Source organism: Mastigoproctus giganteus, chromosome 13, assembly GCF_048544385.1.
Source record: "Mastigoproctus giganteus isolate SK-2022 chromosome 13, ASM4854438v1, whole genome shotgun sequence".
Taxonomy (NCBI): domain Eukaryota; kingdom Metazoa; phylum Arthropoda; class Arachnida; order Uropygi; family Thelyphonidae; genus Mastigoproctus; species Mastigoproctus giganteus.
This window is the reverse complement of record NC_143587.1, coordinates 134035704-134052559: the sequence shown is the minus strand read 5'-3', so window position 1 is coordinate 134052559 and position 16856 is coordinate 134035704. Positions and strand designations below refer to the sequence as shown.

Sequence of the window (16856 nt, the reverse complement as noted above, 5' to 3'; positions counted from 1 at the left end):
ATTAATGGAAGCACTGCAGGATCATCTTGACAAGAATTCAGTTATATCTCAGACACAGCATGGTTTTGTTAAGGGAAGGTCTTGCCTGACCAATTTGATTGGATACTGTGATGTAGTCACAAAAGAATTGGATGCAGGGAATAACTTTGATATTATATATTTGGATCTTAGAAAGGCTTTTGATACTGCTGCACAAATTGGAGCAGTGTGGCATTGGTGGCAAATTGTTGCTATGGATAAGGTGATGGTTGAGTGGCAGAAGACAGAGAGTGGTAATTAATGGACACTGCTATTAGTGGAGTCCCTCAAGGTTCGGTGTTGGGTCCATTGTTGTTTTCTGTATTTATAAATAATATTGATGATGGTATATCAAGCTTAATATCCAAGTTTGCAGATGATACAAAGGTTGGTAGGGTTGTTAAGGACGCTATGCTGCTGCAACAGGATCTGGAAAGGTTGAGCAGATGGGCTGAGAGGTGGCAAATGAAGTTTAACATTGACAAATGTAAAGTACTATATATGGGAAACAGCAACGTATCAACTCTGTGGTAGAGAATGAAAAGAACCTGGGGGTAATTGTGCAGGTGGGCTGCAAGAGTAGCTCATGGTGTCTTATCAATGATATACAGGAATCAGGCTGCACCTTGAGTACTGTATACAGGTCTGGAGGCCTCATTTCAAGAAGGATGTAGAGCTGCTTGAACGAGTACAGAGAAGGGCAACACGGTTAGTGAACGGAACGAAGAAAGGCTTAAGTTTTGCAAATTAGTGTCTGGAGACTAGGCACCGGCGAGGTGATCTGATAGAGGTGTACAAAGCCTTGAATGGTTTGAGCATGCTCAGTGCTGATGGGATACTGCCTCTTGCTCAGAATAATCACCTAAGAGGGCATAAATTCAAATTGAGGAAAGACAGATGTACGGAAATTTGCCTTTAGCCAGCGGGTAGTTGGTTGGTGGAACAGACTTCCATCCCTTGTTGTGGAAGTTGATAGCCTAAATAAATTTAAGGCTCAGCTGGACAGGTATTTCAAAAGAACGGAGGGGTGAAGTGGAAGGGGTTTTTTCTTTTTTTGGCTGATGCTGCATAAGCTTGCATCCATCATTGTATCTATAGAAAATTCATGCAGCAGAAAAGAGAATGGAAAGACTTTGTAAGATATAGATATGGGTCTTTAATTAACCAAACTGCCATCTTTTGAATGGAGTCTATAAGCCTGAAAATTGTTATGGGGCACCACCCTGAATGTGGGAACAATATTCCATGGGAGAGTGGATTTGAGATTTGTAGAGTGAGTAGCTGTTTAGGAGAAAAGTAGTATTAGTGATAGGCATATAATTGCAAAAACTGATTTGATAATTATTTCATTCAAGTGAAATAATTATGCTCATCACTAGCAGTAGCACCAAAAGTGAAAGAGAAAGCAATATTTGTAATGTGTTTATGCCAAGAGATTAGAAGTCAGGGTAATCTCAATAGAGATATATGATCTTGCCTAGAAATAGGAGAAGAAGAAGAATCCTTTTTGAGAGATATCACACAGGACTTAGTTTTACAAGGATTGAAATAAATTAAGTTATCATTGCCCTACTGAGGAATTACCTGGATATTCGAGAAGTTGACAGTGGTTGTGCATGACAAGATTTTCTCAAACTGGAAGGAAATGTGCTATCATCACCATTACTTTGGAAAGAATAGAAGTGCAATGGGATGGTAACTGTGTGGAAGTGATTTGTCATCCTTTTTAGGAATTGTCTGGATATGAGCAAATTTCCAAGAAGGTGTAAAAAGGATTGGAGAACAATAGAGGCAACAGAATGGGTTAGAGAGATATCAGATTGGACATATACACAAATAATGCTTTTGAAGCAAAAAGAATCATACAGTGAATAATTAGTACAACAGGGATGAGCAGTGATTGAATCAACTAGTAAGTGGAAATGGGGAAAAGTTTGGATCTTTTTGTAGATTAGGTTGACTATTCATGATGTAGTCAGAAAAAGGTAAGGGGGGAGGGATATGGTGTACACATGGCAAGAATATATCCAGCTCCAGGGGTTCCCCTAACTCCACATGTATACAAAACTCTGTAAAGGCCAGATTGATGTGGGGTTGTGTTGTTCATCCGGTCTCTTAGCCTAAAGGCCTGTCTTTTATAGTTTTCTATCCAGTGCCACGAGGAGGTGGGCTGGGCAGTAGGGGTGTAAAGCACTGGCAGGTGAACCCAGTAAAAAAAAATAAAAAGGGGAGGGGGATAGCTGGGACCAGTAGTGAAGGTATCTGCCTGAGGGAAGAAGGGGACCCACTAATTCAGGATGCCCATCCTGTTCTGGGATATGATATTGGCAGTGTGAAAAGCCCACGAGATGAAAGGGAGAGGCCAACCAACCCAGGTGGTAGGAATGTCTATCCCACACTGGCTAAGTAGCCACAGCATGGTGTTTGCTTGGATGGGCAGTGGGAGACACGAATTTGTTTTTTCATTCATCCTCTTTTTCACACACGGGAGAAAGGAATAATGCAATGGTGTGTAGTGTAAATTTTCTGCTGATAGATAATACTTAAGACTAATATTATTTGTTTGTGTTCTTTCTTGCACTGCAACCTCTGGGCACCTTGACTTACTATTATTCTTCAGCTGAGTTACAGGCCAGGGTAGAATGCAGTTGGGTGTGTTGTTAGCATTAGAATAATTTTTTTTAGTATATATTAACTAATGTGAGTTAAGTTTGTATTCATGTGGCCAATTACATTTGTTTCTTCACCCTAGCTTTCATTCTACATTGGATTCCCTAGCTACCAGCTTATTAATATTTTTCAGCTAATCTGCTTCCCTGAGCCTGTACATTTCCCTCCCTTACATGGTTACTTTTATTGTGTGGAGCTCCTTGACAATGCTCCTGCATACACATTACTGGGACACCCTCCAGTCATTATCTGCAGAGTAGAGGCAGTGAGATTATAAATTAGCTGATCCAGATGCTTCCTAGACAATTACCAATAGGTTTGGTCCATTGGCCTATCCAGCAGCTGGCCTGCAACACCATTGTAGAGCTGTACCCTTGAAATGTAAGGAAGATTGGATCTCGCCATCATAACCTCAAAAAGCATCAATCATACTGCTTGATGGAAGGGATGATCTTAATACTTTGGTCATGTAGTGTTCCTTATAAAACTTGGAGTTAAATGATTCCCCATACCACCCATTCTGGGGGGGAACACAATATTTGGATCCACAAAGTAAAAGCACATACTCGAGTCACTCTATCCCCTATAGAATGAGGGATACAACCTACAAAGTGACATGCCAATATTAAAGATATCACACTTGGACAGTCCTAACAAAAAATGAAACGGCTATTATAGTGGTACACATCTACACTAGGTTTTGGATGTCAAAACATTCTCTATCCAACCTAGCTATCTTTGTTTCCTAGTTCTTCTAGAATGGGGTCTCATCTCCATTCTTTCCCCCACTTCTAATACTGTGTCTGCTACCAATGTATAGCATCTTGCCATTTGAACCTAACTTATAGTAGTGACAACCTCTCATCCATGCCAATTTAAGGATATTCTTGCTCTCTTAGCTTACTTTGAGTTTAACCGTGCTAAGAAAGATTCAAAGACTGGAACTGAAATGTGTGGTCATTTATATCCATGAATTCATATACAGAAAAGTGCCTTTTTTCATATTTATCAAGTGGATATGTTACTGTTAAAAATCCATTACTACCAGTTTTTATTAGTAAAAATTAGAAGCTCCTAAAAGCATTTGACAAAAGTAGTTTTTACAGATTTTACTAGAAACCACTGTGCTTGATGGTAAAACCCAAATCCAAAGTGGAACTCCTAATATTTATTGACATTTTTAGTAAAAATTAGTTCCTTGGAAATTTCAGTCAGAAGAAACCACAAGAACAAGACTCTTACTCATGGACCTTTGCAATGGCAAACGATGACCAGATCTAGTTCCACCCACTGCTTTATGCAAGAGTGAATGCAGCTCACAGGAATATACAAGCTAGGAAATCTCGCCATACTTCGTAGTAGGAGTTTTCTTGACAGGCTTTATACTAGTGAAAAAAGGTCAGGTTACCTTATGCCACCAAGTTTGGGATGATTCAAGCAAAACCACAGAGCATACTAAACATTATGAACACATTTTTTGTTAGAATTTGGTGGAATAAACTAACCTAGCCTTTTTTTTACTAGTTGAACATGAATGTCTATTAAATTCCTGCAGGATGGCATTCATAGTGATTAGCAGCCAATCAGTGCATAGCTAGATCTCACCATCATTTGCTGTTTTAAAGATCCAGTGGTAAAAGCCTTGTTCTAAAGTTTACCCTTCCCCACTATCACATTTTACAGCGTTTTTGTGGTTTCTGCTAACTGAAATTTTGAACAAACTAGTTTTTACTAAAACTGTCAATAAATATTAGGAGTTACACTTTGATTTGGGTATTTACCAGCATGCATACTATTAGGAGCTTCTAGTTTTTACTAGTAATTGATTTCAGGTTTTAAAATCTTAGACTTGTGCACTCCAGTGTTTAAATGGATGAAACTATGAATAATATATATTTTCATTTTTTAGATAGTATGAATCAGAGCTGTAATACTCAATATGTTCTACGTTTATAACAATATTTGTAAAATAATAAGAGGAGTTTACCTCAATATAGTACGTAGAACACTTCCATATGATACCCTCCAGAAATTAAAACGGAAAAAACAAAAAAAATCGACAACTTACCGGTACATTAGAGTAAAATATAAATAATCAATTTTGTCTTTTTTTTAAAGTGCACACTGGTGTACTCTTTGTTCCAATGCATTTGCTCAAGAATAATGGGCACTTTTATAAGTAAAGAAAGCCAACAATGAGAGAATTCTCATCTGATTCTTCTATGGCCACATGTGATCACTGATGCCACTCTAATAGATATATTTTGGTCAACATTCTTGCCAACACAGATTTAGGTTTCATTTTGGCACTGTATGCAAAGCCTCAAATGAAATCTTTTATGTTGGGTACAGGTGTGTTTTTTTCGATAAGCCAGATACTGGCCTGAGATTTTGAAAGGAAGAAACAAAAAATGTACCTCATTGTAATCGTCGACAACCACAATATGCCTCAGTCCTAAAGCCCTAAACAGCCGAAATGTTCTTGGAAGAGAAGCACACTGAAAGTAAAATCATAAGCATTATTGAAAATGCTGACAATATAAATGCATGTTACATGTAAAGAGAGTTAATTCTCTAACAGCTGACAAAGTAAACAAAAATTTAATTCACTTAATTTATTTTTTACAAAGCTAAATATTTATTGGTATACTTCCAAATAGTTATTTATTATTTGCAAAACTAAGACTTGTCCAGATGTTTCAAATGAACTGTTCCACCATTCACCTTTGGTGTGAAGTAGAAATAGTATGCTATAACAAAGGATGTGCCTGCCTGGCAACCCAAAGGTCGGGGGTTCGAATCCTGCCTCGGGCTTGGATCAGAGTACTGCATTATGGCCATAGAAGCCGATGTGCCAACAACTAACTAAAACAAAGGATATAAAATGGGCAACCAGTTTAGTACCTGGTTGCCCATTTAATATCAAACTGTACCTCTGATACTATGTTTAGATGTGCACAGTGTTATTTATTTATAAGTTACCAAAAATGCATTGCAGGATTTATAACAAGTTAACTTAATTAACCTAACAGAACTATCATAGAGTTAGAAAAGATAATATTCATGCCTTATGAGATATTGCCAATATTATTCATAATAAACATTTTCCAGTCAGTCACCATATTTAATATGCCACATTCTATTTTTTTCCAAAATTAAGCAGGTTCACTTGGATAGGTAAAAAAATATATATATTACAAGCAAATCTTGCAAACAATTTCACTATACTAACAAGGAACAGAGGTTTAAAATCATATTGCTCCTGGCCTGAAAAAATTCATCATAGAACTTAATGTATAACTGGGAAAAAATGAAATCAGTCCTTTTCATATGTACTGCATTAAACAGATATTATAGTACTAACCCTTTACATTCTAAAATATCTTTCAACAGAATAAAAATGCAAAACAGTAATTTTATCTGGTACCTTCAGAGTATGATTATTTCTATGTAATTTCAATTAGGAAACAAAAAAAATTTATTGTATTCAGAACTGTCACCTCAGACTTTCTCAGCCCATAAATCCCAAAAAGGTTTAAAATATTATTATGTGCTGCATCACATGATATGCCTGTCCTAATGTGGAATTATTAAAGGTATTTCATGTGCTGGAACATAAAATAAATTGATCGCAGTTTCTGCTTATAATTATTCATGGCAACAAATATGAATATATGGTTCACAGTGATTTCCTGTTTTCACTCCAAAATTTTTCGAGAACACTGCCATAGCAGTAATCAAGCTACAATCAGTTCAAACGTGTACTATTGTACCTTCATGTTTGACCACTTAGCTATGCCTGCATCTTATCTCAAGAAAAAGTAGTCACACACTGAGCATGAAAAAAGTTTCTGCTGCAAGATAACAGAAGCCTATAACAGCTATAAGTTGATCTGTAATAGTACCACAGAAAATATTGAGTAAGAGAGAGAGAGAGCAAAGAACATGGAATTTTTCATGTATAGATGAAAAGAATAAATCAGATTTCATCACTGCATAATGGGTGTGGGAAAGACAAAGTCCTGGATAATGCAGCTGATGAATTGATCTTTATGGACAAAAGATTGTTTATTAGAAAAACTCTATCAAAAGCAGAATCATCATTGATTTCCCTTTACAAAACTATGCTAATTAATCCAGTTGGCTATTTTTCAAAGGACTTGTGACTCTTTAAAAAATAATCAACTAGTTTAATTAGCATAGCCTACTCTATACCCAACTCCACTCCAGTTCATACAATAGCCTCCCATGTGAGATAGTCAAATGATAGGTTATTGTATAAATTGGAGAAGAGGTGCACCAACCTTTTTCTGTGTCATGGGTACAGAAGTTACTGTAATCAATACCCAGCACACTGATCAGTGCTATCAAGTATTTTTGCTAAGTATACCTGTAATAAAATACAAACATAAAATTGTTTTATAGGTTAACAAATCAATGTCATGAGAAGCTCACTTTAGCACCCCCTACTTACCAGTGCAAAACTGAAAGGCTGTGAATAAGATTTCCATCATGCTAAAATATGAATTATTAATTTGTGGTAATAAAAGCATGTCAGTGCTTTCCAAACTTTTCTGATGCTAACGTTATATACATGCCAAAAAATTCAGTATTTCACCTCTTGTCCTTTAAATTGATGATAAAAACATGTGAGGAAGAGAGAGGGAAGTTATCTGTTATCAAGCCTATTTGAAATCAACTAGGTCAGTTATTAGCTTTAAAAAAAAAAAAAAAAAAAAGAACATGCCCAGAATCACTGACCTCCAAGTGTGAAGGATGTTAATAAGTGTATCACATCAAAATATGGAGTAGAAAAAAATCAGAGTGAAAGCAATGCTGATACGACGCCAGAATTTGGTAACACACACTTTGCAAAACTCTGCTTTGCATTTAATTTCATTTATGGTATTTCAAATCAGTTATACTTTTTACCTCACAAGGATAGCCAACTGGTGGCATGCATGCCACCAGTTGGTTCTCCTTGTGAGACTAGGTAATGGTCAGAAAAGTGGCAGCTCCGCTGAACGAGAAGTTTTTTAGCCATATTTAGACACTTGTTATATTAAATTATTTTCTATAAGTAGCTTATAGACCTAGTCAAGATCCTTGGTTTATTCTGAATTGAAACAGCGAGATTTGGAAGTTAATTAATACTTAAGTGTCTGTAGATTTACTGTTCGTAACTTGCCGCCATTGTTATATCTAGTTCGGGATACGTTATATCCCGAACTAGATAGCATTAGCTTAGTACAGTATATAATATTGTCTATTAATCTTGTTAAACTTCATTGTCAATTAAATTGTACTTTTTAACTAAATACATATAACAATGTAGATGTTACAAATGTAACATCACTTGATACGGAACTCTCGTAGATACAGTGGTACCTCAGGTCACGAACTTAATTCGTTCTTTGACTCCGTTCGCAAACCGAAACAATTTTTCCCATTGAAATTAATGCAAATCCAATTAATCCGTTTGCCCGCCCCCGAAACATTGATTTATGTGTGGCAAAAATATACAGTATAACTTTACCTTTATGGTTGATAGTTGCTGGCACAGGTAGATGGAGGAGGAGGAAGACTACTCCTTCGAAGGAGAGTCCTATTCCATAATAACGCCGGGCATTTCTGGTGTTTTCACAAGATAGCGATCCAGAGACATTTGTCTTTTTCTTTGTTGGATAATTTTCTGAAAATGGGACATCACATTGTCATTTAAAATGTCCACTGCTCTGCTGGTCACAGTTTTGTTAGAGTGATGCTTCTCAATGAAAACCTGCACTTCACTCGCTACAAATTTCTTGGATCTCAGCATTTGAAACAATTACCACCTCCTCCTCTCCTGAGTGCTTCATCTGTTCATGTTGCAACTCAACAAGTTCTTCTGTGTTGAGTTCTTGTCTGTGGTCCTCCACCACATCCTCCTCGTTGACCTCAAAGCCCAAACTCTTGCCAATGGTCACAATCTCGTTTACTAGAGTTACATCTGTCTCTATGAGGCACACAACCTGGCCAAAGTCTCCTCCAGGCAGACTGAAACGTGCGGTTCAAGAAATTGTTCCATGCCTTGTCAATGAGGTTTATGCAGTGGAGGATATGGAAGTGATCCTTCCAAAAATCACGCATGGTCAAATTCGTGTCGTTGGTCACCTGGAAAAAAGGGCCTTTGTATATAACTTCTTGAAGTTGGAAATTACTTGCTAGTCCATGGGCTGGATGAGAGGAGTGGTGTTAGGAGGCAGAAATCTGACTTTTATGAAGTCGTATTCAACATCAAGGTCTTCTTCAATACTTGGAGGATGGGCAGGAGTGTTGTCCATAACCAGCAGACACTTTTAGCATTAGTAGAGGCATTTGATGCAAGAAAGCAAGCTTGTGCAGCATCAGCCAAAAAAAAAAAAAAAAAATAAAAAATAACCACTTCCACTTCACCCCTCTGTTCATTCGAAATACTTGTCCAGCTGAGCCTTAAACTTATTTAGGCTATAAACTTCCACGACAAGGGATGGAAGTCTATTCCACCAACCAACCACCCGCTGGCTAAAGGCAAATTTCCTCACGTCTATCCTACATCTGTCTTTTCTCAATTTGAATTTATGCCCCCTCAGGTGATTATTCTGAGCAAGAGGAAGAATCCCATCAGCATTGAGCATGCTCAAACCATTCAAGGCTTTATACACCTCTATCAGATCACCTCACTGGTGCCTAGTTTCCAGACACTAATTTGCAAAACTTAAGCCTTTCTTCGTAAGAGCACCCCTTTGTTCCATTCACTAATCTTGTTGCCCTTCTCTGTACTCGTTCCAGCATCTCTACATCCTTCTTGAAATGAGGCCTCCAGACCTGTATACAGTATTCTAGGTGTGGTCTGACCATTGCCTTATACAAGGGAATAATCATCTACTTATCCCTGCTAGAAAAATTCCTATATATCATCGACAATACACCATGAGCTACTCTTGCAGCCCGTCTGCACTGCTCAGAAAACTTCATATCTGCCTGCACAACCACCCCCAGTGTAGTATCACAGAGTTGATACGTTGCTCTGGGGTTGCTGTTTCCCATATGTAGTACTTTACATTTGTCAATGTTAAACTTCATTTGCCACCTCTCAGCCCATCTGCTCAACCTTTCCAGAGGAAAGTGTCAGTAGCGTCCTTGACAACCCTGCAAACTTGGACATTAAGCTTGATATACCATCATCAATATCATTTATAAATACAGAAAACAATACTGAACCCTGAGGGACTCCACTAATAACATTAGTCCACGATGAGCAGTGTCCATTGATTACCACTCTCTGTCTTCTCCCCCTCAACCACCCCTTTATCCATTACAGCAATTTGCCTCCAAAGCCCCACTGCTCCAATTTGTGCAGCAGTCTTCCATGTGCAACAGTATCAAAAGCCTTTCTAAGATCCAAGTATATAATATCAAAGTTATTCCCTGCATCATAGTATCCAATCAAATTGGTCAGGCAAGACTTCCCCTTAACAAAACCATGCTGTGTCTGAGCTATAACTGAAGTCTTGTCTAGATGATCCTGCAGTGCTTCTTTAACCAGTGCCTCCATTAATTTTCCAGGAACAGAAGTTAAACTAACAGGTCTATAATTACTTGTGTCGCCCTTTGATCCTCCTTTGTGAATTGGGTTCACATTTGCACATCTCCAGTCCATGGGTACTTCCCCTGAGTCCAAGGAAGCTCCCACTTAAGGGCCAAAGTATTTTCCTCAAGGTATTTCTTGACAGATGGCATAAAAACTTCAGTCAACCACTCTATAAAAAGTAATCTTGTTACCCAAGCCTTGCTATTCGCTCTCCACAATACCGGAAGTCTACCCTTTAGCACGTTTAAAAGTGTGTGGATTTTCAGAGTGGTAAACTAAAAGAGGCTTAATCTTACAATCCCCACTTGCATTAGTGCACAATAAAAGTGTAAGCCTGTCCTTCATTGGTTTGTGGCCAGGCAGTGACTTTTCCTCTTGGGTTATGTAGGTCCTTCTTGGCATTTTTTTCCAAACAAGTCCCGTTTCATTGCAATTAAAAACTTAATGCGGTACATAATATCCAGAGTTGATAAAGTTTGCAAATTCCTCCACATAGGCATCTGCTGCTTTTTTGTCTGAACTAGCTGCCTCTCCAAGCCTAACAACACTATGAATTCCAGTTCGTCGACGAAACTTCTCGAACCACTTGCTTTAAATTCGTCAACACTAGCATCACTTGTATTCAGCGTTTTCGCCACTAAATCACCGTGCAAAAGTAAAGCCTTCTTGCATATTAGGGCCTTGCTAACACTATCTCCAGCAAGCTGCTTTTCATTAATCCAAACTAACAATTTTTCTACTTCTTCTAACACTTGAGACCTTTGCTTCGTTAACATAGTCACTCCTTTAGCGCATCTTTGTTCTTTATGATAGTACAGATCGTAGATGCTTGGCGAGATCAGAAACACGAACACAATTCTCATGTTTAGTTATTATTTCCTTCTTCATTTCTACTGTAATACGCTTAGGCTTCTTTACACCACTGTCACTAACACTTTCTTGGGAGACATAATGAGAGTTAATGTAATGCAAAAAAAATTGTATCAAGAACAACGCAATTACAAACAATGTTCACGAGCCGAAAACATGGAGCCAAAGCCTTGTTCGTGACCCAAGGTACCACTGTAATACTCGATACTGAAAAATATATATAGTGTTATAATTTTGTGTTGAAATCATGATGTGAATGCTGTGGCTCAGGGGAGAACTGATGGGGGCAGTTGCCATCTGAATCACAGCCTTTTAAAATTCACTGCTTGCTTGATGTTTGTGGAGTAATTGGGTACAGGATATGATATTGCCATGGGGGATGTCTTTGTGTGTGCGGGATGTAAGGAGTGTAAGGAAATCAGGCGACAACTCAGCGTTGTTATGGGCCTATATGAGAGCTTGAACTGGATCACACGCAACACAGCGGCAACCCCCAAGGCAGAAGCGCTGGTCCCACAGGAATTAGCAGTTGTTGGTGACTCTATTGTCAGAGAAACGAGGAACATGCTACTAAAAAGGATAGGTGGAACACGACCAGGGTATGTCTGCAGGGGCAAAGGTTGATGACGTTGTAGAGCGGATATCATCTTTTAAGGGCACAAAGGGTGATATTAGAATAGCCATATCATGCAAGAAAGCAAGTTTATGCAGCATCAGCCAAAAAAAAAACTTCCACTTCACCCCTCTGTTCGTTTGAAATACTTGTCCAGCTGAGCCTTAAATTTATTTAAGCTATCAACTTCCACAACAAGGGATGGAAGTCTGTTCCACCAACCAACTACCCGCTGGCTAAAGGCAAATTTCCGCACATCTATCTTTCCTCAATTTGAATTTATGCCCTCTCAGGTGATTATTCTGAGCAAGAGGCAGAATCCCATCAGCCTTAAGCATGCTCTAACCAATCAAGGCTTTATACACCTCTATCAGATCACGTCTCCAGACACTATAATTTGCAAAACTTAAGCCTTTCTTCGTAAGAGCAAATCTTGTTGCCCTTCTCTGTACTCATTCCAGCAGCTCTACATCCTTCTTGAAATGAGGCCTCCAGACCTGTATACAGTACTCAAGGCGAGGCCTTACCATTGCCTTAAGGGAATAATCACCTCCTTATCTCTGTTAGAAAAATTCCTGTTTATCATTGATAAGACACCATGAGCGACTCTTGCAGCCCGTCTGCACTGCTCAGAGAACTTCATATCTGCCTGCACAATTACCCCTAGGTCCTTGTCATTCTCTACCACTGTCAGTGTAGTACCACAGAGTTAATACATAGCTCTGGGGTTGCTGTTTCCCATATGTTAAACTTAATTTGCCACCACTCAACCTTTCCAGATCCTGTTGCAGCATCAGTAGTCAACCCTGCCAACCTTTGTATCGTCTGCAAACGTGGACATACCATCATCAATATTATTTAAAAATACAAAAAAGTGGACCCAACACTGAACCCTGAGGGACTCTACTAATAACATTAGTCCATGATGAGCAGTATCCATTGATTACCACTCTCTGTCTTTTCCCATAGCTCCAATTTGTGCAGCAGTCTTCCACGTGCAACAGTATCAAAAGCCTTTCTAAGAATCAAGTATATAATATCATAGTATACAATCAAATTGGTCAGGCAAGACTTCCCCTTAACAAAACCATGCTGTGTCTGAGCTTTAACTGAAGTCTTGTCTAGATGATCCTGCAGTGCTTCTTTACCATTGCCTCCATTAATTTTCCTGGAACAGAAGTTAAACTCACAGGCCTATAATTACTTGTGTCAGTCTTTGTCCTCCTTTGTGAATTGGAGTCACATTTGCACATCTCCAGTATATGGGTACCTCCCCTGAGTCCAAGGAAGCTCTCATGATTATGGCTAAGGGTTTGCTTACTTCCTTTGCTGCCTCCTTTAATATAACTGGATAGATCCCATCCACCCGAGGTGCCTTTCTTGTGTTTATCTTCAACAATTTCTCCTCCACTGTTATTACAAGATTATCTAGCTTACTGTCATCGTTGAATACACCTCTGGCATACCCCTTGCTGAATAACTCCTCATGTGTGAATGTCGATGCAAAACACTCATTTAGTTTGTTAGCTACCTGAGCAGGATCATCAACAGTTGAACCATCGATATCAAGTGGACCAATCTGATTCATCCCCTTCCTTCTAGAGTTTACATAAGTAAAGAACTGTTTTCTTTGCATCCCTTGCCAAAGATTTCTCATAATCTGCCTTCGCCTGCCTAACTTCCTTTGTAACTTGGTTACAGATCAACTTATATCTATCATAGGCTTCTGTGTCACGTGTTAATTTATATGTATCCCATGCATTTTTCTTCTTTGCCATATGCCTCATTAGTTCATCTGACATCCATTTAGGCCTAAACCTTGAACAATATTTCTTAGTTGGTATGAAAAGCCTAGTAGCTTCCAAGATAAGTTCTTTGAATGCTTCCCATTTTGAATTTGGTGTTGGTAACATCATCAGTTGGTCCCACTGTATAGAATTTAAATACTGTCTCAGATCATCGTAGTCGCATTTACGAAAGCAATAACCCTTCCCTTTACCCCTGATCTCTCTGAAGTGGGATTTACTCAGAGAGTTATCTCTCTGAGTAAATCCCACTTCAGCACACTGTGATTACTGCCACCTAGTGGTTCCTCTATCTGCAGATTCTTAATGCATGAAGAATCACTACTGATAATCAAATCAAGAGTATTACTCCCTCTAGTTGCCGCCCGAACATGCTGATGTAGAAAACAATCATCCAATAAATCCACAAAAGCCTTGCTAGTGTGTGAGTGACCAACCCACAAATTCCAGTCAATATCTGGGAAATTAAAATCCCCCATTATAAGACTCTCTGATTTACTGGCCCACTCTATATCCCTGTACAGTTTCTCATTATACTCATCAGAATCATTAGGACTATAGCACACTCCTACTCTCAATTTTCATCTCCCAATGCTTATGTCACACCAATGTTGACTGGCTTCACTTCCTTGGATTTTATGTGTTTCTTAACTAATAGTATAACCCCTCCTCCTTTCTGTAGATGTACTCCCCAAATTCCAATTCTGCATTCCTGATATCTGTGTGACACTGTCTCTGATATCCCAACAATATCTGCCTTTGATGCTTTGAACAGTACCTGAAATTCATCAAATTTATTTACCAAACTTCTAGCATTGGTGTACACACAAGTATACATGCACCTGTTCTTTTTCTTAGCTACCCCAACACAATCCATGTGTTTACTTGTACCGCAATGACTCCCTGCAGTCTCTGAAATATCCTGGATCTTGTGTTCCAGGCTTCTGCTCATTCCAATAGAAGCAGTGCAAGAATCACTTTTACCTCTGACAGTGGGTACTGTTAATCTATTAGTCCTTGTATCCCCCCAGGCTAGCAGTTTTCCGACCCACCTAACACTGCCTCGATAGCTTCAGCAAATATTCTTGCACCCTTTCTATTTAAGTGTATCCCATCCCTGTAGAAGCAGTCCATTCTGTTAACAAGTACAAACCAGGCTGAAAAAAATTCTACCCCTTGAGCCTTGCACAATCTTTCCAGGGCCGAATTGATCGACAAGGCTCTCATCATATACTCCCTCCTATCGTGTCTGGGCAGAATTGCAGACACTTTCAAATTCAACCGTAATTCGTGGCTTTTTTTCAACAGTGACCTGTACTTGTTAAGTAATTCTACCAGTCTCATATTCTTAATATCATTAGTGCCCACATGTACAACTATATCACATTTTGTGCCCTTAAAAGATGATATCCGCTCTACAAGTCATCAACCTTTGTCCCTGGCAGACATACCCTGGTCCTGTTCCACCTATCCTTTTTACAAAGCATATTCCCCATTTCCCTGACAATAGAGTCACCAACAACTACTAGTTCCTGTGGGACCAGTGCATTTTGCCTTGGGGGTTGCTGCTGTGTTGTGTGATGACCAAGTGCAATCTCTGGCATTGATGTGGGCAGCTGAGAGCTTGATGGGCCCCCTCACTTTAGATACTTCGAGGGCATCCACCCTGTCCTTCAAGCTCTCGTATAGGCCCATAACAACACTGAGTTGACGCCTGATTTCCTTACACTCCTTGCATCGCACACACACAAAAACATCCCCCATGGCAACATCATGCAAACAATGCATTTTAAATGGATGTGTCCAACTCAGTTCTTCTCTGAGCCAGAGCACTCCCATTAGCTTGAGCATTTTGCTTTGCTGCTCTGGTCTGAGTCATGATTTTGATAAAATTTCAATACAAAATTTTTACCCTAAACTTGTATCCCAACACAGTTATAACCTTATATATATTTTTCAGTATCAAATATCTACGAGTTCCGTTTATACAACTTCCGTATCAAGTTATGTATTAATTAATTATGCTACGTTTGTAATCTAAGTAGTTATATGTATTCAGTTAAAAGTACAATTTAATTTACAAGGAAGTTTAACAAATTTAATAGATTTTGCTTTTTAATTGACAATATTATATAATATACTAGACTAGCACTATCTAGTTCGGGATATAACGTTGTATCATATAACAATGGCGCAATATTGTTGTACACGTTGCCACTAATGATATTAAGAGTAGGAGACCGGCGGAATTACTTAACAAGTACAGGTCACTGTTAAAAAAAGCTGTGAATTAGGGTTGAATTTGAAAGTGTCTTCAATTCTGCCCAGACACAATAGGAGGGAGTATATGATGAGAGCCTTATCGATCAGTTCAGCCCTGGAGAGATTTTGAGGGTTCAAAGGTTAGAATTTTTCTCAGCCTGGTCTGTGCTTGTTAACAGGAAAGAGTATTTCTACAGGGATGGAATACACTTAAATATAAAAGAGTTCAAGAATATTTGCTGATGCTATCGAGGCAGTATTAGGTGGTTCGGAAAACTGCTAGCTTGGGGGGAAACAAGAACTAATAGATTAACAGTAGCCACTGGCAGAGGTGAAAGTGATTCTTGCACTGCTTCTATTGGAATGAGCAGAAGCCTGGAACACACGATGCAGGATATTTCAGAGACTGCTGGAAGTCATTGCGGTACAAGTAAACACATGGGTTGTGTTGGGGTAGCTAAGAAAAAGAACAGGTGCATGTACCCATGCTAGGAGTTTGGTAAATAAATTTGAGGTATTGCTCAAAGCATCAAAGGCGGATATTGTTGGGATATCAGAGACGTGGTGTCACACAGATATAAGGAATGCAGAACTGGAATTTGTGGAGTACAACATCTACAGAAAGGATAGGAAGGGTTATGCTATTAGTTAAGAAGCACATAAAATCCAAGGAAGTGAAGCCAGTCAACATCGTTGGATAGTGCAATGTCGAGCCAGTTAGGTGTGACATAAGCATTGGGAAATCAAAATTGAGAGTAGGAGTGTGCTATAGGCCTAATGATTCTGACGAGTATAATAAGAAACCGTACAGGGAAATAGTGGGCCAGCAAATCAGAGAGTCTTATAATGGGGGATTTTAATTTCCCAGATATTGACTGGAATTTGTGGGTTGGTCACTCACACACTAGCAAGGCTTTTGTGGATTTATTGGATGATTGTTTTCTACATCAGCATGTTAGGGAGGTAACTAGAGGGAGTAATACTTTTAATCTGATTATCAGTAGTG

The 16856-nt window shown here is 38.8% G+C and overlaps 1 protein-coding gene across 1 annotated transcript in view; it reads right to left on the bottom strand.

Moving 5' to 3' along the window:
- LOC150076454 (H(+)/Cl(-) exchange transporter 7-like) overlaps nucleotides 1-16856 on the bottom strand; it is a 474124-nt gene that overhangs the window by 6000 nt on the left and 451268 nt on the right. Inside the window, exon 22 of the mRNA XM_090387363.1 lies at nucleotides 5106-5186. Within this exon, the coding sequence (XP_090243489.1) occupies nucleotides 5106-5186 (81 nt within the window). The remainder of the gene's footprint in view (nucleotides 1-5105; nucleotides 5187-16856) is intronic.